This window comes from Pteropus alecto, unplaced genomic scaffold (assembly GCF_000325575.1).
Source record: "Pteropus alecto unplaced genomic scaffold, ASM32557v1 scaffold20, whole genome shotgun sequence".
Lineage (NCBI taxonomy): Eukaryota > Metazoa > Chordata > Mammalia > Chiroptera > Pteropodidae > Pteropus > Pteropus alecto.
The window spans coordinates 37135837-37162043 of record NW_006436298.1 but is presented as its reverse complement, the minus strand read 5'-3'; the positions used below and the strand labels follow the sequence as shown (position 1 = coordinate 37162043).

General features: G+C 34.6%; 1 protein-coding gene across 4 annotated transcripts in view; it reads right to left on the bottom strand.

The window, feature by feature from the left end:
- Positions 1-26207, bottom strand: part of APC (APC, WNT signaling pathway regulator) — a 125891-nt gene that overhangs the window by 21557 nt on the left and 78127 nt on the right. For 3 of the 4 annotated variants that reach the window (XM_006913281.3, XM_025047890.1, XM_025047889.1), the window contains 5 exons: positions 25791-25874; positions 16577-16681; positions 5904-6002; positions 3072-3450; positions 1218-1313 (listed from right to left, as the gene is read on the bottom strand). In XM_006913281.3, coding sequence (XP_006913343.1) covers positions 1218-1313; positions 3072-3450; positions 5904-6002; positions 16577-16681; positions 25791-25874 — 763 coding nt within the window. The remainder of the gene's footprint in view (positions 1-1217; positions 1314-3071; positions 3451-5903; positions 6003-16576; positions 16682-25790; positions 25875-26207) is intronic. The other variant, XM_025047891.1, reaches the window with a different exon arrangement.

The following is a 26207-nucleotide window of genomic DNA, read 5'->3' as shown; positions in this document are numbered from 1 at the left end:
TTACTTTGAAATTCAGATGATTAATGTGTCAGTCCTAGTCTACAGTCCATTGGAACACAGGGACATTTATAAAAAAAAATCTTTGTGTTAGCTGAAAACTGGATTAATTTTCCTGTTTATTCGTTATTTTTATCTCTTTCCCATTACTACCTGCATTAAAAAAAACCCATCCAAACATAAAATTTTCACAAATGCTGAGATTGTACTGAGGAGGGAGAATGCATAAGATTATACTCAGTTCCACAGGAGGTTGAGGGAGGTGGCTGGGGAAGGAGAGAGAATCAGGTGGGCCAATTGCTAGGGCCTGTGGGAAGAAAAGCATGGCTGGAGGACAGGCCTAAAATCACAAGTACACAGCCTCCTGAAGTTATGACTGAAGGAGATAACACTCATTTTGGCTCTTCAGGTTCTCTGTTTAAGAGTCTCGTGAGTTTGCTACTTTTAAAATAAATGATGAATGACAGTGATGAGGGTGACAGGAATACAAAGTGGGGGCTGGAATGCAATGTAACATAAACAGCACAAAAAGCCAGGGCACAGCTACACTAAGATGGGAACTCAGTGTACAAGTCTTGCTGTGGCATGACTAGAGTTCCAGTTCACATGGGAAGGCTCAGCATGATGTAATTTATAAATGCCACATGTGCAAAATGAACCTAGATATCAAAGAAAAACCATTACATGAAAATGCAGACTGTATAAAGATTAGAATGTGTGGTAACACATAGCTAAAAGAATAATCCTTCCAAAATTAATGGAATGTTTCTGACTTAAATTAGAATATTATGCTTTTCCATAGTAACCAGTTTCAAAGATACCATGCTGCTTATCATGAAAATCCAGTAAAGTACAGATAATCACAAAGATAAATGAAGCAACTGAGGTTCAAGAACAAAAAAGTAGCTCCACATTTCAAAATAATTAAAATTATCCTGTCAACTGTCATACTGGGTCTATCTTGGCAACAGGGGCAAGGAGTGGCCCATCTAGCAATTTTTCCAATCTATGACTAAGGTTTTGAAAATCAAGTTAGTTTACAACAAGGTAACGGTTTCTGTCAAGGTAACAGTTTTCTCCTCTGGAAACCAGAATATAATCATTTGCCACAAACAAAGAGGAAGCAGCTGGTAATAGAAGTTAGTGGCCTTATATTTTATTTCAATAATGATGAAACCTTTAATATTCTTCTATGGCATTAAGAAACATTTTTGTCTCACCAAGTTCATTCATTGCATGTCTATGCTCTTCATCAAATGAAAGTTTCATTAGAACGCACACAGCAGGACAGATCTGATGTTCAACAGGAGCTGGCACTGAAAAATAAAATTGACATAAACCATAATGCTTTGTTTTCTCAAAAGCAATGATGTTTATTATACTTAAAAAACACGCAGGGCTCACTAACATATCCCTAATTCATAGTTTAGTGTATCAACAAGTATTTGCTGGATAAATGAATAAATACTATAAACATGGAAAAGAAAATATGAGTAAAGGGCTTTTCTTGATTCCATAAAAATGTTTACCACTCATCTGCCCTTGACCAAGTCTGTCAGAATAAGTCCCTTACTGATATATGCTATAACTGAACTAATTTAAAATTACATTTACTATATGAAAGAACAAAACATTTTGGTATAAAACTGTTTAATTTACAATTTCTATTTAAACTACTGTCATGAGTGTAGTAGAGAAATCTAGTACAAACCTAGCAGAGAAAGTGTACTATATTGACAGATATTAAATAGTAAACAAAATTTTAAGAAAAGATGTGCGAGAAAATGTACCTCCATATTTAATACTATGCATAAGGTTTCAAAACTCATTATGTGAAATAAAATTTAAAAAGCATGTCTATTTTTCTGAAGTAATATTAATTTATCCTATTTAACTTTTTTGAGAATATGTTATCAAGAGCACAGAATGCTAGTAATTACATAATTGTCAGTAGCCAAAGAAAACAATCTAGAAAGACAATGTTCTCCCAGTAAAGTATCTTATTATTCTCCTCATCTCTAGGACAAATAGATATAAAAAGCGATTTCTTCTGTTTTCTTATTCCTAAGGTTTTTTAGACTTTAAATAAATCCACCTTTATATCTAAGTTAAAAAAATTCTGCTAAAACTTTATAGATCATGTTCTCTCCATCACCCCCTCCTGTCTCCCAAATCAACAGGTTGAAGCAATAGTCCTCTGTTCTCTTTTTGTGGTGTGTGTGTGTGTGTGTGTGTGTGTGTGTGTTTTCTTAACAGGTAAAAGGAAGGTCTTACCTTACATAATTATTGCTTCTGGTTCTTGCTACAGAAATGAAGTAAATTATGTGCCCAAGGGTCCCAACTCCCATATCCCTTGCTCCTGAGAGAGATGCTGATGGCCAAGAGGGTCTCTCCCTGAGCAAAGAGCTGGGTGCCTGATAACCCCCAGCAATAGGGGCCCATCGCCTAGAGAAGGATGGTGCAGTAGGAAGAGCACTGGGCCGAGAGTCAGAAGATCTGGCCTCTGTTCATGGCTCCACCACTTACTAGCTGTGAGGTCACAGGCAAGTCTTTTAGACTTTCCGAGCCTCAGTTTCTTCATCTGTAAAATGGAGGTGATAATATCTTCCCTTCCTACTTCATAAGGTTATTGTGAAGATCATCAAGTAACAACGATAAAACATAGCTCTGTATCCACTGAGTAGAGTGATATGCAAATGTAAAAGATTATGGCTTGGTCACTAATAGCTCAAGGAACTTATGTGAAGTCACTTTCCTGAACATCATCTATAAAATGAAAGAGGCAACATAATTGCTCAAGTTCTTTCTAGATCTACTATACTATGACTCTACAAAGTTCTCTTGATTTCTTGTTCTTTTTTGGCTGCAAAGTAGTGCATATAACATTTTCCTTTGCTATAATTTTCTAGGGAAATACAGACTTAAGCTTTAAACTACGTTAGCAGTGTAGATGGCTAATATGCATTTCCCCTTCCTATCTATAAAGATAACATACTAACTAAAAAAGTTTTCCTTTTAAAAACTTTTACATTTGTTCGTAACATGCACTATGATGTACACTACAGGGAACATACTTGGGTTTTTGTCCTGGTCCATGCCTTGTTCGTGGGCTTCCTGCCACTCCCAACAGGTTTCACAGTAAGCTCGTATCTGTTCCAAAAGATGAAGGACTCGGATTTCACGCCTGCCTCTCTTGTCATCAGGCTGTGAGTGAATGATGTTGTGGAGTGCTGCACTGGCCCTGGCCCGAGCCTCTTTACTGCCCCGGGAATTTCCCAACAACACAGAGTCTTTGTCATTGCCATGTAAAAGCTGGATGAGGAGAGGAAGACATCCAGACTGTCGCATGGATATACAGCTGTCTTGGGAGCTAGACATAGCTAGCAAAGTTCGCGACATATCATCCTTATCATGAGTACCAAGCATTGACAACAATGAATACACCATTTCCACCTGTGGGCCAAATGAGTTTAGAAACAAAATTATGACTTTAATATCTAAAAGCCAAACCAATGAAGTGATAAATGGGATATTTATTGTAACTCATTTAAAAAAAACAAAAATAAAAAACCCTTTCCAGGATGAAATAATGAACATTAATTCAAAATCTATATAATCATCATCAATTTATTTATATGAGTAAATAATACTAGTGGTAATATACAGTGTTGAAAGAGAAATGTTCTTACATACTTAAATTGCTGTTTGGATCGGTTGGTGATAATCCATTGATTATAAGTGAATGGAAAGCAACAAATTTCATACACATACACAGAGGAATGTAATCTAAATTCTTTGCATAATTAAAAATTTTATTTTTTTTAATCTATGACTATAGTTAATAAATAGAAAACATTTTTCAACAATCATTATTTACTAAATACTAGTTCCTAGCAATCACTAATCCTCAATTATAATAATACTGTTAAAATTATAAAATTTCTCCCTTATACATGTAAAAATATTGTCATAAAAAGAATGCCATGATCACATAGGGAGTATAAAGCCAGGATTCTTATTCAATTTTTTTAAAGCAGTTGTTAAGCAATAATTACTCTCTGAAAATAAAGTCTAAGGATTTACTTAGAAGCAGATTAGAACCAGAAAACAGTACCCTGTTCTAGACTGTGATCAGCCTCATTTAAAAACTCAAGGTTATTCCATAAAAGTAGGGGCTATTCTATAAAGAATGTGTCATGTCTATAAATCAGTGGTTCTTAATCACGGGGCAGTGTTGTTGACCCTTGCTCTGCACTTTTGGCAGTGCCTTCGAGATCTTTCTGATCGTCACAACTGTGGGAGGAAGTGCTATCTGATGGGCACAGACCGGGGATGCTATCCAGCCAAAAGTGCTGAGGCTGAGAAACTCTACTCTAAATGTGTAAACACACACCACTGTTAGATTTAAAAGTTTTAGGAAGGCAGTTTAGAATTGTGGATAAACGGGCTTTCAAATTCTGGCTCCACCACTTATGAGTGAGCTGTGTGACACTACCAAGTTATTTAATAAGATTTCTCTGAGCCTGTTCTCTCAGTTGTAAAATGAAGGGATTTACCTAATAGGGTTCTCTCTATGAAGATTAAATAATACATTTGCAGGGTAGTAGCTAGATTAAGAAATGTAGTAAGGTCTTATGCATAAATCTCTTCAAAGGAAACAGGTATTCTAGCTGCCAGTTTTCACACAATAATAAAGTTGAATGTTATTCTTGATAGTAAAAACTATGTATTGATGTTGGATAGATCTGGGGTTGAATTTTAATTTAATTACATAAGAGCTGCCTGACTCTTTTTTTGTATTGGTTTTCTCATTTAAAAAAAAAAAGGAACAAGGAGAGTTTGGTTTTTGAGAAGATCAGAGATAATATACATAAACTCCCCGCAGAGTTACTGGAATACCAAAGGTTCTAAGTAGTAACTATTGTGAGGTATTAAAAGGCTTAAATCCCATATTACCCATCTCATGGATTACTCTAAAGTTCATTCCCTAAATCAACATTAGTTATCTCAGTAATGCTTTTCCTAAGAGCTATGATATTATTAAAGAAAGAGCATATAGAGTACGCTATGAAAACAATTAATGGAATTGTTTAGATTTAATAGAAAATATATTGTTTAGTAATATTAGAATTTCATCTTTTCCAACATAATATTAAAGTCTCTGGCTTTAAAACAATAATAAAACAATTGTTTTCTTTTCAAATATACTATTCTCTTTTTTTTTTTTTTTTTTGCTAACATCTGAGAGACCCTAAGAAAGCTGATTTATCAGCAATGGATAACATTCAATTACAATAATATTTCTATCTACTTAAATATTTATTAAACACTTGTTATGTGCAGGCTCTGTGTTAGATGCAACAAAAGATACATAAAAAACAGTCCCTTTTCTCCAAGAGAGTTTCACGTGAACTGCAGTGATCTGAAGAAGGCAGACAGACTGCATGGAGAAGTAAGAGGACCCTGGGAATCAGAAAATGTTTTGTAAACAAGTAAAGTCTGAGAAGAGTTCTGAAGGCGGCTAGGGTTTTGATACTCATTTTGCAGTGGGGTAGAAAGTGGAGGTGTGTGCCACTGCAGGCAAGGTATAGAGGCAGAAAAGTCATGGGGTACAGTACTCAGGAAGTAGCAAGTAAGCCAATGTGGCTGGAGCTTAGGATACCTGCAGAGAAGTGGATAATAAGCTGAAAAAAAAAAAAACCTAGTTAATTTGGGACCTTTTACAATCCTCATTTTCCCTTTGTACTTCTCTGTATAAAAAATGTCGCTTCTTTCAGAGACTGTGATGATGGAATCAGAATTCTCCACTAGTTAAATTTAAAAGATGAAGAATGTTTTTAGCAACTTATCTAGCGAATATTAGAAAAGTACTTGTGATTTTAGTGACCAGGTTTATAATCTGTTACCTTGGTTCCCAGATGACTTGTCAGCCTTCGAGGAGCAGAGTGTGTGCTACTAGAACTCAAAACACTGGCTGTTTCATGATCCATCCGTGCAGTGGAACCCTAGAAATTACACGAATTATAGATTAGTGTAACTTAGAATATAGATTAAATATAGCTAACTTCATGTTAAGGTACTCTTTCAGGTAAACAGTTAAATATACTATTAAAAGTGTGAACATTTTAACTGCTCAAAATGAACTTAAGTAAATTTTAGAGAAAAACTGAAGAAAATGGGATTTGTTGCAAAAGACAGTTAAACTACAGTATGGAAGTAAACAAACACCGAAGAAAGTCTAAAAGTAATATTTTTTCACAGATCCAAAGACATGCAAGTACATTTAGTTAAATAAGAATTGATTGATAGCAAACTCCAGAGAAGACTGTTTGAAACTTCTGTTGGTGAAAGACAAAAAAATAAAAAATTGCAGTGTGGTATGATAAACACTACAGTAGAAGAATGTATAAAATACTGAAGAACACAGGAATAAACAACTAGCTGCTTAGGAACTATTAAAGGCTGCATAAAATAAGTAACATTTAATATAGGCCTTGAATTTGGGGTAGGAGACTGATGGAAGAGGCTGTGTAAAGGAATAAATATGGAGAGCAAGGAGTGTTCCAGTTTAATGTGGATAGAAAAACAAGGTGTATAGTGGGAGATAAAGGTTAGAATAAATTATCAAGTATCTCACGTGTCATTTTAAAGATGTTGCTTTCAAGCTGTGGATGTTGCAGGGCCACTAGACTTTACGCAAGAGAATGGCACGAGAATTATGCCTTAAAAAGTATGGAGGATAGGATGGAAAGGATTACAAGTGGGAAATCAGGAACAGGGTATTTTCAATAGTTGAGCAGTTCTGAGGGAACAAAGTAAGGAATAACAGAGAAACGGTGATGTCCTATATTTAGGGGATAAAATCAATTGGCTTGCTAACTGATTGGATGTGAATAGGAGATGCTGGGCATCAAGGACAACTTGAAGTGCTGAGCTTGGATACATGGGTAGGTAATGGTGCTATTAATGGATACAGGAAACCCAGGAAGAGATCATGGCTTTCAGTGGGGGAACTGAGCTCACTTCTGAATATACTGATATCCAGGAAGAATGCTTAATGGGCATCTAAAAACATAAGATGCAACTCTGGACAGGATTACAGGCTGTAGATAAATATCTGGGACCTATCAAATGTAGTCCATAGCTAAAGCCATCCCTTAATGATTAGGAATAGTTATAAAACTAGAATTCAATTAGAAAGCAATATTGGCAAGTATTCTGTTGTTCTCAACCTTTCAAAAGGAAAAGCTAGAACATAAGCTCTTTGAGGGCAAAAAGTTTATTCTGTTCACTGCTGTATTCCTACTATCAAGGGTAGTCCTAAGCTCATATAGTAGGTATCCACAAAATATTTGTTGAATTATGAATAAATGTGGAACTAGTAGCAAAATTCAATAGGACAGGGGACACCATTGCTGGTTCTAATTGTCTTTCAGGTCTAATTTGTCTAATTGCAGAAGGTGGGTTAGCAAAGAGAAAACCATGATGGGAACAATAGGTTTTGAGGATTGGGAGTTGGTATCTCCTACTCTGGAGGATAAAAAGGGTTGGAATGAGTTACTATCTCTGAATGTACCCCATTTCTCTAAATGCTGGAATCAATAGACCTTGTAATTTCCTTTTTTGCATAAAGTTCACTTTTGATGACACATTGAAAACTTCCTTGTTAGCCAGCAATCTTAACAGTTCATCTGCTAACTTCTACTGGTAGACAACACAGAAGATTGTTAACAAGCATTCCTAAGTAATTAGTTAGCATTCTAATTGTATATAACAACTACTCATACAGAGATGTCTAAATTTGTTATAAAAAGTCCTTGAATGGGTAACTATAAAGCTCATTTTTAAAAGGGCTGCTTAGAACTTTCATAGAGGTCACATTATAGGCCAAGGTTAGGTTTTTCTGACTATCTTACAAAAGCATATTTTAGACAATTATTCACAATAACATTTTTAAGAAAAAATTACATTTATAAATAAAATTACATATATAAATAAAATGTATAAAAACTTACCAAAAAATTTTAAATAGTAAATGTAAAATTCATTAAACTGTATACTTAAAATGGGTACATTTTATTCTATGATACTCTTTCCTCGAAGAAGTTGATTTTAAAAAGTAGTAATTGGAAAGGTCTTTTGTCTCCTCACATAAAAGCACGAAGACTCACTTTTTCACACCCACATAGGGGAAATCTAGAATTGGAGTAAGAATACTAATACAGAGTCCCAGAGTGGCTACCCTTTCCAGTCTCTGCTCCCTTTGTGAGTCTGGATGCTTTATGTTGATTAGTTCTCCAGGGATACGTCTCAATTTGGAGCAGCTAGTTAGTACTCCTCAAGACAGGGAGAAGAGGCAGCAGAGAAAGACTCATCCTGTATCTCTTTCCACTGCACCAGCTGCTGGGTGCTCTTACAATGGTCATTCAATTTACATGCAAACACACAACAAATATTTACTGAGCTTCTGCTACTTTCTAGGTATAGTGCTAGTCACTGAAGACAGTCACTGCATGTAGAGCCTAGACGGGGAGGTCAACATGTAAATACAGAGTGTTAAGTGCTTCAGCAGAGGTTATGGGATCACATAGGAAGGGTACGTATTCATTCTTGGGAGTATAGGGAGGGCTTCCTAGAAAAAGTGCTACTGACTTTCAACTTGAGCTATGAGGAGGAGTTTAGCCAATAACAAGAAGGAGGGAGATTAGTCACAGGGTAATCCAGATGAAGCATAGGTCAGAAAGAACCTGTGTGTATAGGGGAGAGATAAAGAGCTTATTCTGGTTGCAATAAAGAGGACAGATTGAAGGACTAAGACTTGGGGTAAAGAGAATAGTCAGGGGGCTTTAATTTAAATAAATTCAGGCAAGGGGCCTGCACTGGTCTACAGTAGAAGGGGAATGACTCCTTATCCTGAAGTAAGCATACCATCTTTGAGGATACCTAAATACTTTTACTGTTTGGGGTATCTAGGTTCTAAGACAACCCCTAATGAGCCTTGTCTCTAGGTATTCACGCTCTTATGTAATCCCCTCCCTTAGAGGATGGGCTAGATCTAATGAATGGCTTCTAGTGAACAGAGTGCTGAAAAGTTGATAAGAAGTCACTTCTAAGATAATGTTACAAAGACTGTGGCTTTCATCTTGGGCACCCTCTGTTGTTCTCTCTAAGGGAAGCCAGTTACTACACTGCATTGACTTTTGGAGAGGCCCAGGTGGTAAGAAACTGATATCTCTGACAAACAGTCAGTGAGGACGCGAGGCCCACCAATAGCCATATGAGTAAACCTAGAAGCAGATCTTACCCTAGTCAAGCCTTGACATGACTGCAGCCCCAGCCAACACCTTGACTGTATCCTTGTGAGAGACCCTCAACTAGAGGCACTCAGCTACAGAAACAACAAATGTTTATTAAGCTGCTAAAGTTTGTTATTTTAAGCTGCTAAATTTGTTAAGCAGCAATAGATAACTAACAGTGTTTGAAACAAAAGAGAAACCAGGGGTTAAAGATTAAACAAGAGAAAAACTATTTCCACAAAACATGTTCTTGACATTCATCTTAGTGTAGACACCAAATCTTTAAGCTTTAGTCTTAATATCTTCCTATACAGTTCCTTGATTTGGGGGCACTCTCCTCTCTCCTAATATATCTGGCTAGAAATCCAGATACATTTATTATAAAGAAACACCAAAAGAACATTTCCATACCCACATTCCCTGTAAGCCTAGAACTTGGGCCTTGAAGATCTTTGCTAGGCCCCTTTATTATGGCTAGACCTGAGCCAACATCTTCCAGAGAGACTAGAGTCTCTACCCGCCAGAAATAGTAACTTCGTAAGTGTTTCCCGCCCAACTCATGATTAAATTAAGAAACCTGAGTGTGATTAACTCTCTCATAATCTCAAGACCTATTAAATCAGTCATGATGCACATCCTTTGAATTAGCTTTGCTCACTGCCCAAAGATATAGGTACTCCCTGTATCATTCCCGACTCTCAACCTTAAAATACTTCTCACTATTCCCTTTCCTATTTAACCTTCCTTGTGGAATGCAGGTACCATGATTCATATAAATACCTCTACATCCTCAACTTTTCACTTAATGCTGTTTTTACTCTTGGCCTTAATTGAAACCTAGCTCTCAGAGGACACCACTTCCCCCTACAGCCCTCTTTTCCACATCCCATGTACTTCAGAGTCAGGAGGTAGCGTAAGTCTATATTTTCCTTACTCTTCAATAACACTTTGAAACCATTACTCCTCCACCTTCCTATGCCAGCCCCAAATCTCCTTGTGTTATAATCACCTTTCCCCTTCTCCAGTGCTATCATCTACTAACCTCCCTATCACTGTCCTCAATCATTAAAATACTTTGGTACAAGGGTCACTGACTTCTTTCCACTTCAATTACTACCATCATTCTGGGTAACGTCAATATCCATGCACATGACCCATTCAAAACCCTGGCCCTTTGGTTTTCTGTTATCATCTTCAATGACATTTTTCTTCTCTACTCCACGTTAGCCATTGACCCTATTCTGCACCATCTCCCATTACCCCTAAATGCACCTTCTCAGAATAATGCATTTATTTATTCTGTTGTAACTCTGATAGCCTATTCATCTAGCAATTTCCTTTAACCTTTCCCAAGAAAGCTTCTTTGAAATGACTGGAATATTCAGTGCGCGGATCTCTCTACATACGCCAGTTTCAATTTCTTATGGTCTATCACATCCACAATTCCCTTGCTAGTTTTTAATAGCTTTGCCACACAGTTATTTCATGCCATCTGCCAGGAAACACTGCAACTGTAGATGAATCCAAATGTCTGTTTTCTCTACACTCTGATATGAACTGCTGAACAGTATTTGAGAACTCTGAGCATGTAAGAAATTCACACAACTCTCCAGCATGTTGCCCATGTAACATTTATGGTCACTAATACACCTGGGCCTTTAGTACTGCGCCTGCGATCCTTGTGTATCCCTAGTTAGCTCTCCTTTCTTTACTCATAGTGGTTATTTTAGATATATCTTGTTTTGTACAAAATTTTGGCTCTTCTTCCTTCACAACAAATAATTTTACCTTCTACTTTATAGAGAAATAGAAGCCACCATAACAAACTCCCTCAACTTCTTGCTACCAAACTGATAAAATTACCCATCTCCATATCCTTCTCCTCAGAGGCACCCATTCTCCTACCTAAGGCCCATCCCCTCGTGTGTGCTCTGGATCCTTTCTCTCCCCATTTCTCCTTGTTCATCTGAATCTTCAACCTTTTCCTCTTCTGGCTCCTTCCTATCATCATTCAAATATGTCCGTTTCCTCTATCTTAAAACAGGAACCATCTTCGAACTTTCAAAGCTGTACTCTGCATCAGTTGGAGGCCTTTACTCTCTTGAGCAGTTCGTGTCTAGACTTTTTGAGTTAGCTAAAATTGCTCTCTTCTACTTTTTAACCTTTCATTTAAACCTCAGCTCACTCCATTATGATATGGTGGGGAAGAAAGCCAATGAAACTGCTTTTGCCAGGATCAATAATGAACTTTTCTTTTTTTTTTTGAAACCCAGTGGAGATTTTCCTATAAAACAAACAACTTTGGTTCTTCAACAAGTTAATAGCAAGAAAAAAACAGAGACAAAAAAGTAACTATAGTAAAAGAGACTTCAGAAATATATTAACCAGTTTCAATGCATGAACTTTATCTGGACCCTGAGTCAAATAAATTATGAAAAATTATGACACTTATGAAACAATTGCAAATTTGAATACTGACTGGATGGATATCTGATGCTATTAAGGAACTATTGTTAGTTTCTGTGGGAGTATAATAATGGCAATATAGTTACCTATTTTAAAAGTGTTCTTATCTTTTGGAAATATGCAGTGAAATAGGAAAGAAATGGTGATGATGATGCCTGGGATCTTCAAAGATAAAAAGGGAGGGCAAAGTATATAGGGTACATGTGGATCACTATATTATATGCCTCTGTATATGTTTGGAATTTTCCACAATAAAGTTTTAAAACACTTATTAACAATGGAAAGGGTTCTCCTACCATTTCTCCTTTTCCCTCTCTCAGTTGAGGTTCATCACTACTTACTGGTTAGCTAACACTAGAGATCTGGTTCTAAACTTTAAATAGAAAAGCTGAGAACCAATTCATAAATGAATTATACACATAGTTATATACTAAGCAATCAGGGATCTGACCTGTGTAATTTACTTTTGGCTTTCCATTTAACTTCCAAGGGAGACTAGTAACAGATCAAGAAACTCTATTTCTAAAAGTAACATCTGTCCTTTGTTCTAACCAACACACATTTATTGTTATCTATTATCTATCAGGGACTGTGGGAGCATAAAAATGGATAAAAATAGACAGAATCCTTTTCCTTCCAAGCTTACAGTCTAGTGGGGGAAATAGATATCAATCAAATAATCACACACATAAATGTAAAACTGCAACTGTCGTAGTCTTCAAAGGGGAAGACCATGCGAGGACAGTCTAAAACAGTGGGATCTGAAGTATTCAAGTCCCTTGAGAAAGTCATGCTTAAGCTCAGACATACATGAACTGATGTTAACTGGGTGAAGTGAGATAAGAACACAATATGGAATAGACACAGATTGTCTACAAGCTGCAGGAAGAGGAAGCCCAGTAAATATGAGGTACTGAAAGGCCAGTATGGCTGAAGTGGTGACAGCAAAGTGTGACATAAAGCTGGTAAGTTAAATAGGAGCCAGATTACATAGGCCATGACAAAGGGTTATTTTATTTTATGAACCAAGGAAATCAATCAAGGGTTTTACAAAGAGGGCGATTTACTCTTTGTAAAAATCATTTTGGCAGACTGGATGTAGGCAGGAAACCAGGTGAAAGAGGAAGGTGCAAAGAACTTCCACATGGTGGTAGAGAAAGTGCCACCAGAATAGAAGCTTTGGAGGATCTTGCTACTGGGATCTTGAGAAAGTCAAAGAGATTACTTATCATTTTCAATTATTGTCAATGATTTTTGTCTCTGGAGCAAATAATAAAACAAAACAAACAAACAACCAACCAACCCCTAAGAGGCTGTTATGTGTACAGATCTTATTAAGATAGGTTAAAGGAATCTTGGAGCGACCAAATCACAGCCCCACAGATAAATATCACTCCTCTACATTAGGATCTGGGAGCAGCTATAGTATTGTTTTAAACAGTGACTATAAGTAACCAAATAAATGGTATTAGGAGCATTAGTATCATTCAAACACCGATTTGGTGGGAAAGTCTATGACTAATATTGCCAAACATGCTTTTCATGTTTACCACTGAATCCATTGCACTACCAGAATTCATTATTTGAAGAATTAATGAATACTGGCCTCTGATTTACTATTTTTAATAGATCTCATGCTCATTACAAAAAATCCAAATAATACATAAAAGTATAAACAACAAAGTAAAAAGCATGTAAATCTCAACACAGATATACCACTGGTAACATTTTGAAGAACATTCTTCCAGATGTTTCTCTATGCATGTACATGTGTATACACATATGTATGAGAGATCACACAATACTTGTTTTTAAGAAAAAGTTATTATTTTTCTATGTTAATAACATTTATTAATATTCGACAAGCATTTATTAAGCACTTACTGTCTGCCAGGTATTATGCTAGTTGTTTGGGGTACAATGATGAGCAAGTACAATATAGTTCAGCTTAAAGGACTTTAAAAAAAGGTAGGCAGACAATTAAACCAACAATAAACTATGCTAAATGCTATGAGAAACAGTAGAGAGTACCTGAGAGCACCTTATCTATTCTAGGGAGGTGGGAACAAGGAAAAAGTCCTGGAAGAAGTGCTATTTAAATTGAGAGGAAGGGTGAGTAAAACACATGCGAGTGAACTGAAGCAGAAAAGACTTCAAGGCACAGGGAACATCATGTGGAAGGCATAGACATACTCGAGGATGTGAACAAATTGAAGCTGAGGGTGTGGTGAGAAATGTGGGCAAACAGTAATAAGTGCTAGAAGAGCAGGCAACATAAAGAACCTAGATTCTATTCTATGGGCAGTGAGTAGCCACAAAAAGTTTAAGCAAATAAGTGATATGATCAGGTTTGCTTTGCAAAGATTACTCTGATTATAAATGAAGAATATACTAGAAAAGGCAAGACCAAAAGCTAAAATAAAAGTTAGATTTCTATATAAACAGACATAATTTATCATTTTGAACATTTGCATGGATGTACCATGTAAGTTCCATGAGGCCATGGATCATCTGTCCTCTTCAAATCTCTATCACTGGAGTTCAGTACAGTATCTGGCATATAACGTTTATTACTTTAAAAATAACTATTAATAACAACAATAGATGTTACCTTTAATGAGTATCTTCTATATGCCAGGGACTGTTAAGTGCATATTGCATTTAATCCTTATAACTATATCATCTGATTTCATAAAGAGGAAACCTTAAAGCTCAGAGTTGACTCGTCCATGTCTAGTCTCTTAGCTAATTAATGGGGAAGAGGAATTTAATCCCAGGTCTCCAGACTCCAGAGCCACTTAACCAGTTATTCAGTTGACTAACTGATAATTTAACCAATTACTTATTGATTAATGTACATTCAGGTTATTTCTATTTTTGCTATTGTAAATAATATTACAATGAATCTCTTCAAACACATCGAGCACTCTTGACTTTCATTAGCATAAAATCTTAGATGCTGCAATAATGAACCACAGGGCACATTATAAATTTAGATACATTTTACAAAATTGTTCTTCAGAAACATTGTCCCATTTCATACAAATAAAAATAGTATATGAGAATGCCTGTTAACCATTACTGAGTGTTGCTGATCTTTGTGCCAACCCAGTGGTCTTCCCCAAAAATCTCATTTTGGTTGTAGTTTACATTTATACATCATTAACTAATAAAATCAATCATCTTTTGATATGTTTACAAGTCATTTTTATTTCCGTTTAATTCCTATTCACGTCTTTTGCCCATGTTTTAACGGTCTTTACATAGTTAATTTGTAAATATTCTTTATATATTTTGAATTTTAACTTTTTATTTGTCATAAATATTTATAAATAATGTGACCTTGATTTTTTGTTTGTCCTGTAACTTTGCCATGATTTTATGGCATATATTTTTTGAAGTTTTATATTTTTATGTGAAACCTATTGAGTCTTATATGGTTTCCTGTCTACCTCATGATCATAAAAATTCTAACCACATTTTCTTCTAATCTTTTTATATTTTTAATAGTTTTTATTTTTGACATTAAATCTAATCTGCTTAGAATTAATTCTGATGAAAGAAGTGTGATAAGGATTTAATTACTATTTTTTAAATAGTAAGATTATTGGATAGGTAAGGCTTTGAAGTACATAATAATTGCAATATGACCCAAGGCACTAATGATAAATCTTATCCTAGGAAAATACTTTTTCTGTCAAGATGAAACTTTTCTTTCTATATGTGTAGGAACACATGAACTTCTCAAATAATTCCCTAAACTGACAAAGAAATAACTCAAATGTGCTATTTAAATATAATCTCTTTTGCATTAATTTACCATCTATAACATAAGAGTTTTCTAGTATGATGCTAACTAGTAGTACTAAAATAAAGTATCTCTTTGTTTTTCCTTAGTAAAATAAATTTCAATACTTAAGTATGAGACATATTAAGCTTTAAATTTTAATGAACTAATAGAAGCATGTTCTTTTTTTAAAAAAAAAAAAAATAATGTCATCGAAAGTTACCTATAGACACTAAAGGAATATTTTATATTATAAGTAGGAAAGTTAACTCAAAATCAACTTGAAATTCTGTTTTAAAAAAATCATTCATTTACAGCATACAAATATTCATTGAAAAGATGTGGAGAATACAGGACACCCCAAAGAAAAATGCTGTCAGAGTATGATACATCTAATAAAACTCTAATAGAAAACTGATGGCAGTATAACAATAGTTCTTGTTATAAAACAAAAAATCAAGTTGATTTCCATAATTTTGCTAAAAATGATGTGATAACAGTTAAACATGACTATGCTATGTCTCTTTACTTTTTATGAACATTAGAATCACCTTAGATAAGATTCGGATTTCTAGATTTATGTAATCTTGAATCACAAGAGAAAATAAGAATACAACCAAGTCCTTATGGTCATTTTTGAAAAACATAAAAATGTCTTTGCAAAGACTACCTTAGAGAAAGAGCAAACCTATTCAATGCAAGCAATAATAATAACTAGGTCAAATCACACATATAACCAAAATGCAGCTTAGAATTTATTTAAAAAAACAAACTTCTACTCATACTAATCATTTTAGACTAAAACAGAAACACATAATTAGAGCTAAAAAATATACTTAGAAATTCTGAAAGCATTATTGTCAGATGTAATAAAAAAAATGACAGCATTCTGGTACTGAATTCTTCTGCATATAGCCATTCAGGACTAAGAAAACAGACAAGGTTTACAGATCATTCTGAGGACCATCTCACTCCATATTTCTTTTGAAAGATTTAAATAGCTAATTAAAAAAAATAATAATTTATTTACCTGACCATTACCAGAAGTTGCCATGTTGATTTCTGCCACTCCTTGACCTTCATTCTGCCGCTCAGCTTCATGTGAGCCGGCTTCATGCTTGTTCTGAGATGACCTCTGTTAACATGGAGTTTATGTCATTACGTACAAAAATGGTGTGTGCTTCTTAGCTTACAGCTCTTTCCTTTCTTGTTTTAAAGCTTTGAATGTATCAATGATACAGGTTTACAAAGGCATGGAACTGCACTTCAGACTTCATAACCTCCAGCATGGTTGGCAGTCGACTATTTTGGTAAGAGGAAAGTGAAGTGCGTCCCTTGAGCATTAGAGCCGTACAAGACAAAGGATTTTCTGAGACTCACAGAAATACCATCCTCCACCAGCTGTGCTCACATCACTATCAGGAATATAACCCAACTAGAACAAATAACTGTCTTTTCTGCAAGAACACAATTTTCTGGCATTTAACGGAGCTGCAAATATAACAGTTAAACTATTACCTAAGCTTATGAATATCTTCTGTATAAGTATATTTATACAAAGAATATATATACATCTTCTGCTAATAAAAGTCATATAAAACCAATAGATAAGCTCTTAGATTCTGATATAAATAAAACTAAAAACCTTTTTTACTGTAACCACCATCTGTTATATGCAATGAAATGACAGATTATATCCAGTAAAAGCAGTCATTTCAAGATAGATTATATCCAGTACAAAGCAGTCACTTTGTAAAAATACCATTGCAGAATCAAAGAAATAAAATAATTTTTCCATTATCTTTTATAGAGACAATTAAAAAAGTGACTGCTCCAGGAAAAATGACACTCTAAAGTAAAAATTATACTTTAAATTTGATATACTAATGAGTAATTCTCTTACAAAATGGCTTCCACTAGAACTTCTTTAAACATCAAGCTTTCCTAGATCATTTAAAATGTGACTTAAAATTAACTTACATGCAACATTTGCATCAATAAACTAGTAAGTATATATGTAGGCTAAAAGTGAGATAGTCCCAATAATTCAGAAATAAAAGAAAAAATAGTACCATCTGAAAATCACACTATAAAATTCAACAAAATCAAGAAAAGTAGAGACATACAAAGTCAATCTAGAGATAAAATGGATCAAAGACCAATTTGGAGGCTAATGTATTAATGTAAGTGTGAGATGATAGTACTTTGCACTAGGGAAGCAGTGATGGGAGATAAAAGAAGTGGAGAGATAGGTAAATCTGAAGGACTAGGTGACAAATTGAATATGGTGAGTGGAGGAAGATATCTGGTATTAAGAATTATTCCTATGTCCCTTAGCTCACACAAGTGAATAATGATGGCGTCAATCAATCACAGAGACAGGTAAAACTAACTGAGGATAAGGTTTTTGTTTTGTTTTGTTTTGTTTTGGGAAGTAGAGTGGTAAGGAGGGCTTAGAAAGAAATCATTAATTATGTTTTTGATATGTTGGATTTAAAATGCCTTTGAGACATCTAAATGGAGATGCAGAGTGGGCATGTAGATTTAGGGCATCTGGAGCTCAGGGCTAGAAAAATAAATTTGAGAGCCAAGAGTATATAGATGGTAATTAAAGCTCTGAGCACAACTGAGATGAGACAATACACAGAAAGGAGAAATAAGCCTTAAGGAATGCCTATAATAATGTCCACATAAAGGAATGTGAGCCTATAAAGTCCAAAGAGGTGGGAAGAAAGCAAAAAAATACTGTCATAGATACTGAGAATATTTCAAGCAACAGGAAGTATTCAATTTTGTGAAAAATGTCTATTTAATTAATTATATGGAAATCAATGATGATCCATTTTAGTGAAACTATGGGAGCAGAAATTAGATTAGCTGTGTTAAGAGTGAGTGGTGGCGATAAATGCCAACTTGGAGTCTAGAAACATCTCTGAAGTGGAGATTGGGAAAAGACAATGAGGAAGTAAGTGGACAGATGAAGAAAGACTTTTGTAGGGAGAGGTGGGACTGAGGAAGGTTTATTTTATATTTTAAAGATAAGATTTGAGCCTGTTTAAATGCTAATGGAAAAGTGCCAATAGAAGAGGAAGAAGATAAATATGTGAGAAAAAGAGATGAGTAAAAAGTTGCTAAGAAGGCAAGAGTTGAAAATCAAAGAACAGAAAGAAAGGCAGAATGCTTCCTGGTAGGAATGAGGTAATCCCTATATAGCTATTGTTTTCTCTGTGAAGGATGAGATGGAATTATCAGAGAGAGAGAGAGATATAAGGGTTGAAATAGTTATTTCTAAAAGCAGGAGAATGGGGGATCCAGAGAAACACAGAAGGCATGCAGGACTGTCAGGTCCATTTGATGATGATGATGATGATGATAAATCTGACAAAGTTAAAAAAACAAACAAACTAATACTTATGATGCATTAATCACTTGTCATCTATTAATTTATTTGTCATACCAACTCTGTGAGATAGGTACAACTATTATCCTCAGTTTACAGATGAAGAAACTGAGATATAGAGAAGATAAGTATCTGGCTTTAGGTCACATACCTAGTAAATGACAAAGCCAGAGCTGGGATCACCACTCAGTCTGGGATCACCACCTAGCTAGCCTAAACTAATTATGTAACATTTACTACCATTATTTTCTTATTTACTGCCTTTATTCTTTCATTGATCCTAGGCTACAGGCCTGCCTGCACTCTTTGATCACTGTCCAAAACTACTGCTAACATTGAAGGTAGAGGCCATTTCTGATTTATATGAAAGAATTGTCCTAACTAGCTTCCCCATTTCTATTGTTGCTGGATAATTTATCCAAAGTGTACAATTCAAAGATTTTTAGTAAACTTACCACTATCACTATAATTGTTTTAGAACATTTTTATCGTTCTAGTAAGATCCTTCGTGTTCATTTACAGTTAATCCTCATTATCACCCAAAGCCCCAGGCAACTACTGATCTACTTTGTCTTTATAAATTTGCCTTTTCTGGACATTTCTTATAAATAGTATTTACCTGTCTGGCTTCTTGTACTTAGCATAATGTTTTTGAGGTTAATCCACATTATAGTATATATCTTCAATTTATTTTTTATTGATAAACAGTATTTCGCTTAAAGATATACCACATTGTTTATTCATTCATCAGTTGATACTTGCATTATTTCTACTTCAGGGCTATTTTGAATAATGTGCCATGAATGTTCAAGTTAAAGTCTTTGTGTAAACATGTTTTCATTTCTCTTGGATAGATACCTAGAAGGGGAACTGGTGAGTCACATGGTAACTCTATGTTTACTACTGAGGAACTGCCAAACTGTCTTCCAAGTGGCTGTATATTTTACAGTCTCGCTAGTACAGTATTTATCCACATCCTTGCTAATGCTTATTACTGTCTTTATGATTCTAACCATTGTAATGGGTGTCAAGTAGTACCTCATTGCAGTTTTGATTTGTATTTCCCTAACAACTGATGATGTTGAATATATTTTCATGTGCTTATTAGCCATTCCTATCTTTTTTTGGTGAAATGTCTATTCAAATCTTTTGTCCATTTTAAATTGGATTGTCTCTTTACTAACGAGTTTTAAGAGTACTTTGCATAGGATTTTAGTAAATATTTCTCATTAACTATTTTCTAGAGATTTACAGGCCATGTTACAATTTTCCTCACAGCTCCTTAAATAATCTGTTAGAAAGGATACACAAGAAAGTGGTTGTTGGTTGCTTCATATATCCTTTTGTAACTTTTGTGATTTGAATCATGTGTAATAATTATATCCCTTAAATTATGTCCGGCATCTAGACCCTGCATATGAAATAATCTATGAGTGTCGAGCTGTCAGTTTTCTCCATTTTCTAGCTTCTCCCTCTGATGTACATTAGAAGAATGAGAATAATAGAATAAAGAAACTTCAAACAGCAAAATTTTAAAAAGGGGTTTTGGTTCTTTCTTAAATGTGACATGGCACCTTCTTTTAGTTTACAGTCACTTAACTATTAGACTAAATGTAACAATTTTATGTAACAAGTGATAAAACCACTTTTATAACAAAAGGCAACAAGAAGAGATTAAATCACTATGGTAGATAGTTTCTCAAAATCAATGATATGAGTGAGTTTTGAACAAATATAAAAAACACAAACAAATCCCCAAACTGCAATAAACATAACTATGCTGGAAAATGAGTACTGCTATTAACAAATGACAATTTCTTAGGAATTTTCAGAGGCCAGAATGCAGTAAATTTAATCAAGGGAAAAAAAATAATACAGATAAACTACACTGGAAAGCCAAAGGAGTCACAACAATCAGAATACTGCATACAAAAACGTCAATGAAACAAAATGAGAGCAGAGACAACATTTTTGTTCTGTTTTGTCATTTAAGAGCCAACATTGCAAGATGGACAATTATTCCTTATATTACAAATATTTGGCTTATGATGCCTTAAGACAGGTTAAACTGCTTTTAGGAATATGGCTATTATACTTAAACTGCCTACTTAATAAATACATGTTTCCACATATTTCAAATTCAGATGTACTGAAGCCAAAGTTCCTAAGACATTAAAAAAGTCAGGCATGGACAAAAAAATAAAATGAGCTCATAAACTTCTGGACTCTACTCTTTCAAAAATTATACTTTCTACATTAGAAACAGTTGTCTTCCCTGTGTATTGATATGTTGACACTAAATTTTTGGTTTAAAATAGAACTGTTCATTATTTTAGCAAATACTTCTAAAATGGGTACATGGGTGGAAAATATGTGTTGGTGCTGATAGGACATGCCAAATTTGTTTTGTATATAAGTTTTTTCCCCTCATTATAAAAGCTGTATGTAGCTACTATGAAGAGAATTCAGAACAAAAGGCCAAAGTAGAAAAACAAATAAGTATTAAAAATGGTTATCTACATATTCAAATTATTTCTCATGTACGTTTATCTTTAAAAAATGGGATCAACGTGTACATATCATTTAGTATATTGTAAACATTTTTAAATATAAATAAATGCTTCATAATGTTTTCACTAATTATGTTAGTGAAAACATTATGAAGCATTTATTCATGTTTAAATAAATGTTCTTGCAGTCCTTCTTTATCCACTTTCCTTTACATTTCATCCTAAAGCCATTTCATTCTACTCTTTGACTCTGCTCCTCTTGCATAAAGACAGGTCTTCCTGTAGTTGACCTTAAGAAGCAAATACTTTCCTGAAAATTTTCCTTGAACCTCCCAGATGCTACTCTCTTTTCCTTATCCTTATTCTGTGATAGTTTACTTAAGACCTTGTTAAGTTTTCTTTTTATTAACCTATAAACAAGGTGAGAAGTGCCTAAATTTAGTGGCTGTCAACAGATAAATGAAGGGATGGTCTGTTAACTTATACTCCCACCCTTCTGTATGGTAATCAAAACCAAATTTTAGATATTTAGTTGCAGGGCTGACAAATATGCAGAGGCCTCAGTAACATTCAGTTTCCAGCAGGCATGGATATACTATATTTGCATTTCACTGAAATAGTACCTTCCTCTTACTCCCACTGATTGGTCTTGTACTCAGTGATAGAATATTAAATATGACTTTTCCTAGCATGTACTGTTTCTAATATTTTTGCTGTCTCTAAGCTCCTTCCAAGTTCTTTACTACATCATTATCAAGACACAATTATTAAGCCAATCTGGATTGTATAGGAAGATAAGTATAAACATCTTCTAAATTATGGCTCTGGCTCTTTAAATGTTTTCTTTTTATTACAGTTATGCATTTAAATAGTCCTTAATTCAAAAGGCTTGTGACAATAAACAGCACTCTCTCACATTTGCCTGCCCTGTCCTGTTTCCTGTTCTCTAAAGGCAAACATTTTCATCTACTGCAGAGGATTTTTTTGTGGGGTGGGAGAGACATTTACCTCCCTATCTTTAAATAACTTGCTTGTACTGCAACTGCAATTTTCAGTTTAATGCATCGTTTGTTGAGTTTTTATTATGTGAGATGAGGACTGGGTTCTCTTTTACCATTATCAACCCACTCGCAATCCATACCATAAATCCTTCTGCCAGTGCTTTTGTTCATCCTTCCAACAGTGCTTTATACTTAAAATTTTCACTATTTACATAATTTTAACTATTAAATTCTAATCATGGCTGACAGGTGATATACTATGATTATTTTCCTTTACAATTTCTTGCTGTCCATGGTGTTAAATGTTATCATTTTTGTTTTACGTATTTGGTGTCACATATTTATGATATCCATTTCTCTCCTACTGTGTATATTTCCTTTCCTATCAATAAATTAAAAAACATTAAGTATTCTACTGATTTCGTCTTCTTAGATTCATCTCTCCTGGATCTTAATTATTCCAATATGGACTAGTTACTTTATCATTTGTCTTATATTCTTTTTTCATTTTCATTCTGGGGAGTCTTTTATCTCTTTCTTATATTGTATTCCCTATAGCTTGAATCCCAAATCTTCACTTTTCTTGTTTTACACTTTCATTTAAATATATCCTCTAATAGCTTCCAGAAAATGGTACATGAAAAATACGTATTTCTGAGACCTTGCCTACTTGAAAATACATTCTACTTTCAAACTTAATAGGCAGTTTGACTAGAGGTAAATTTATAGGCTAGTATGGTATAATAAAAAATATATCTGTTCTTTGTCCCTTCACTCCTGGCACAGAACCTCAAAAACCTGTGCAAATGAAGTGACTCAAGGAGGTACCTAGAGAACTTCAGGATGGGTGCTGGTCACAAGAAAGACCAACCATGTGACTCGAGGGTTGGACCTTTGGGCCAGAAATGGCTTCCAGGGAGAGGAAGGGGCTGAAAATTTAGTTCAATCACATATCCACTTATTTAATCAAGCGTGCCTACATAATGAAACCCCAATAAAAACTCTGGACACTAAAGCTCAGTGGGACTTCCTGGTTGGTGAACCCACTGATGTGCTGGGAGAGTGATGTGTCCGTATTCTATGAGAGAGCATGAAAGCTCTGCATCCTCCATTCCTTACCTTCTCCAGATCTCGCCTTATATGTTTCTTCATTTGGCTGTTCCTGATCTATATCCTTTATAATAAGTCTGTAATTGTAAGTCTAGTATTTTCATTGAGTTGAGTCATTCTAGTTAATTACTGAAAATAATTGGGTTGCGGAAAGCCCCAAATCTTTGCCATTGGGGCAAAAGTATGGGTGACCTGGCATCTGAAATGAGGGCAGTCTTGTAAAGGACTTTGCCTTTAACCTGTAGGGTCTATGCTAACTTTCAATAATTAGTTTTAGAATTGCATTGCACTGTAGCATACCCACTTGGGGTGGAATTTATAGCAAGATGAGCAGAATGCAGGTGGCTTGGGGACACCCAAAACTTGCAGCTGGCTCCTGGAGAGTAGTCTTGTGAATGATTTTACCCTTAAATGTGAGGTCTACACTAACTCTGGGTGTTTAGTGTCAGAATTGAATTGAATTGTAGGAGACCCAGTGAGGTCAGAGAATTGATGCTGAAACATAGCTGGAAATAACTTTCGTTCAGAAGTTTTAAGAAATTGCTACTCTACTTAGCAGCTTCCAGTGTTGCTATTTAAATCTAAAGACATTATATTCCTGTTTCTTTGTGTTAAATTTCTTTTCCTCTCCTTCTCTAGAAGGTGATAGGATTTTCTCTTTACCCCCAATGAAATGAAATTTCATCATGATGTGCCTAGTCTGGAATTATTTTTGTCTGTGGTGTTGGATACTAGAGAGACCATTTTATTTAGAAAACTATTCCCCTTAGTTCTAGGAAATTTCAATTTATATCTTATGAAGATTTCCTCCCTTTAGTTTCTCCATTCTCTTTCTGGAACTCCTTTTTATCTGGATATCAAACCCTAGATTCTCTGATATTCTCATTTCTATTATCCATTTCATTACCATTTTGTTCTACCTCCTGAGAAGTTTTTTAACTTTAGACTGAGTTTTTTATTCCTGCTACCACAATTTAATTCCCAAGGATGTTTCTTTTATAATTCTCTGAATGTTCCTTTTCTATACTATTGTTTTTTTTTTCTTTTTGAATGCAGTATCTTTCATCTGAGAATATTAATGTTAGCTTTATTTTTAAAAGTTTTCTTCTTCCTCCATAGTATCTATTTTCATTAAATATTTATTAGGAACTTTCTTAAAATGTCTGGTGATCTTTAGCTGTTCATCCATATTTAAGAGTGAGCTATATATGAAAAAGTTAAGTGAAGGTCTATGCCTGAGGGATAATGTTTATCAACTACAGCTATCCTGTAGAGTGGTCCAGCTAGGTCGATTCTTGGGGAATTCTCCAATGTCGTATCTTTAGGTCTTTTTTTCTTGAGTTAGTCACATTTCTTAGAGAATCTGTTTCTAGAAACTTGCCTGTATTATAAGCCTGGATACCAGTGAGGGTTTCGGCATTCAATAAGTAAACATTCACTTAATTTAGTTTTTAGTATGGTACCCCTACCTTGAATTACACTTGGCTTACTACTTTATATCACTATGTGAATAACTCTCTCATCTTTTGCTGGGATGGAAGACAGCAGGCACCAAGCACCCAGCAACGCAGAGCTGAAGAGGGGTTCTGGGGGCTCCACCTGGTTCTTAACAAATTTTCAATCATCCTCCTGCTTTTAGGCCCCTTTTTTAATCCTCATATACAGAGGTATGTAATGTAACCAATTCTGGAACTTTTTAGGATACCACAGTATGAAACGAGTTGCTTCATAACTTCCTTCTTGTTGACTTGGGAGTTAACTCTCTACCATATGCTAGCCTAGTACATTTGTCTATCTGCTTTCCAGCTCCCCAAACTTTATTGATGTCACCTCTTCTGGTCTTTGTGTCTTTTTCATTTCATTCTTTTACTGTTATTTTAATGAGGTTTGTAGAGTAAACAAAGAAAAATGTGTATAATCAATTTTTACTATGGATTATATACATAATGCCCAAATTACGTTAGTTCTGATTATATGTAAATTGATAAATGAAGAAAGATATCTGTATTTATGGCTCTATAAACTTTAACTGCCTACAAGTTACGAAGAAATCAAAGTCAATGTTTTTGATAATTTAATTTTATGAAAAAAAACTTACAAAGTATCTTAATTTTCTAGAAAAACATTTATATTTCAATGATGCCACATTAATTATACATATTTTCTTTCCTTAGAATAACTACCTATATTTATACCTGTAAACAAGAAAAACAATTTACTAACCTCTGCTTCTGTTGCTTGGGACTGTAAAAGCTGTCGTATTCGAAGTATGTCCTTCTCTATTTGTTGAATTCTGGTTACTCTTCGCTAAAATGAAATAAGCGACTAAATTAGGTCTATTTTTCTTAAAAACATTGGTGTAAATAATTCTACTATGGCTACCACTTAACGGCTAAGGGTTATGTCAAACCATTATTTTATAAGAAGTTAGATATGTATGTATATATATTCACACACTAATGACACTGGGATCAGTTTGAGTTTTTAATATATCTAACTTTACAAATACAAGTCACATATCAAATTGCATGATGCATATAGTATGAAAATTGGTATTTAAAAGTTATTCTCAAAACACATTTTAACAAAGAAAAAATTACACCTGACTTTAATCTTTTATTTTAATCCAGAAGTCAATAT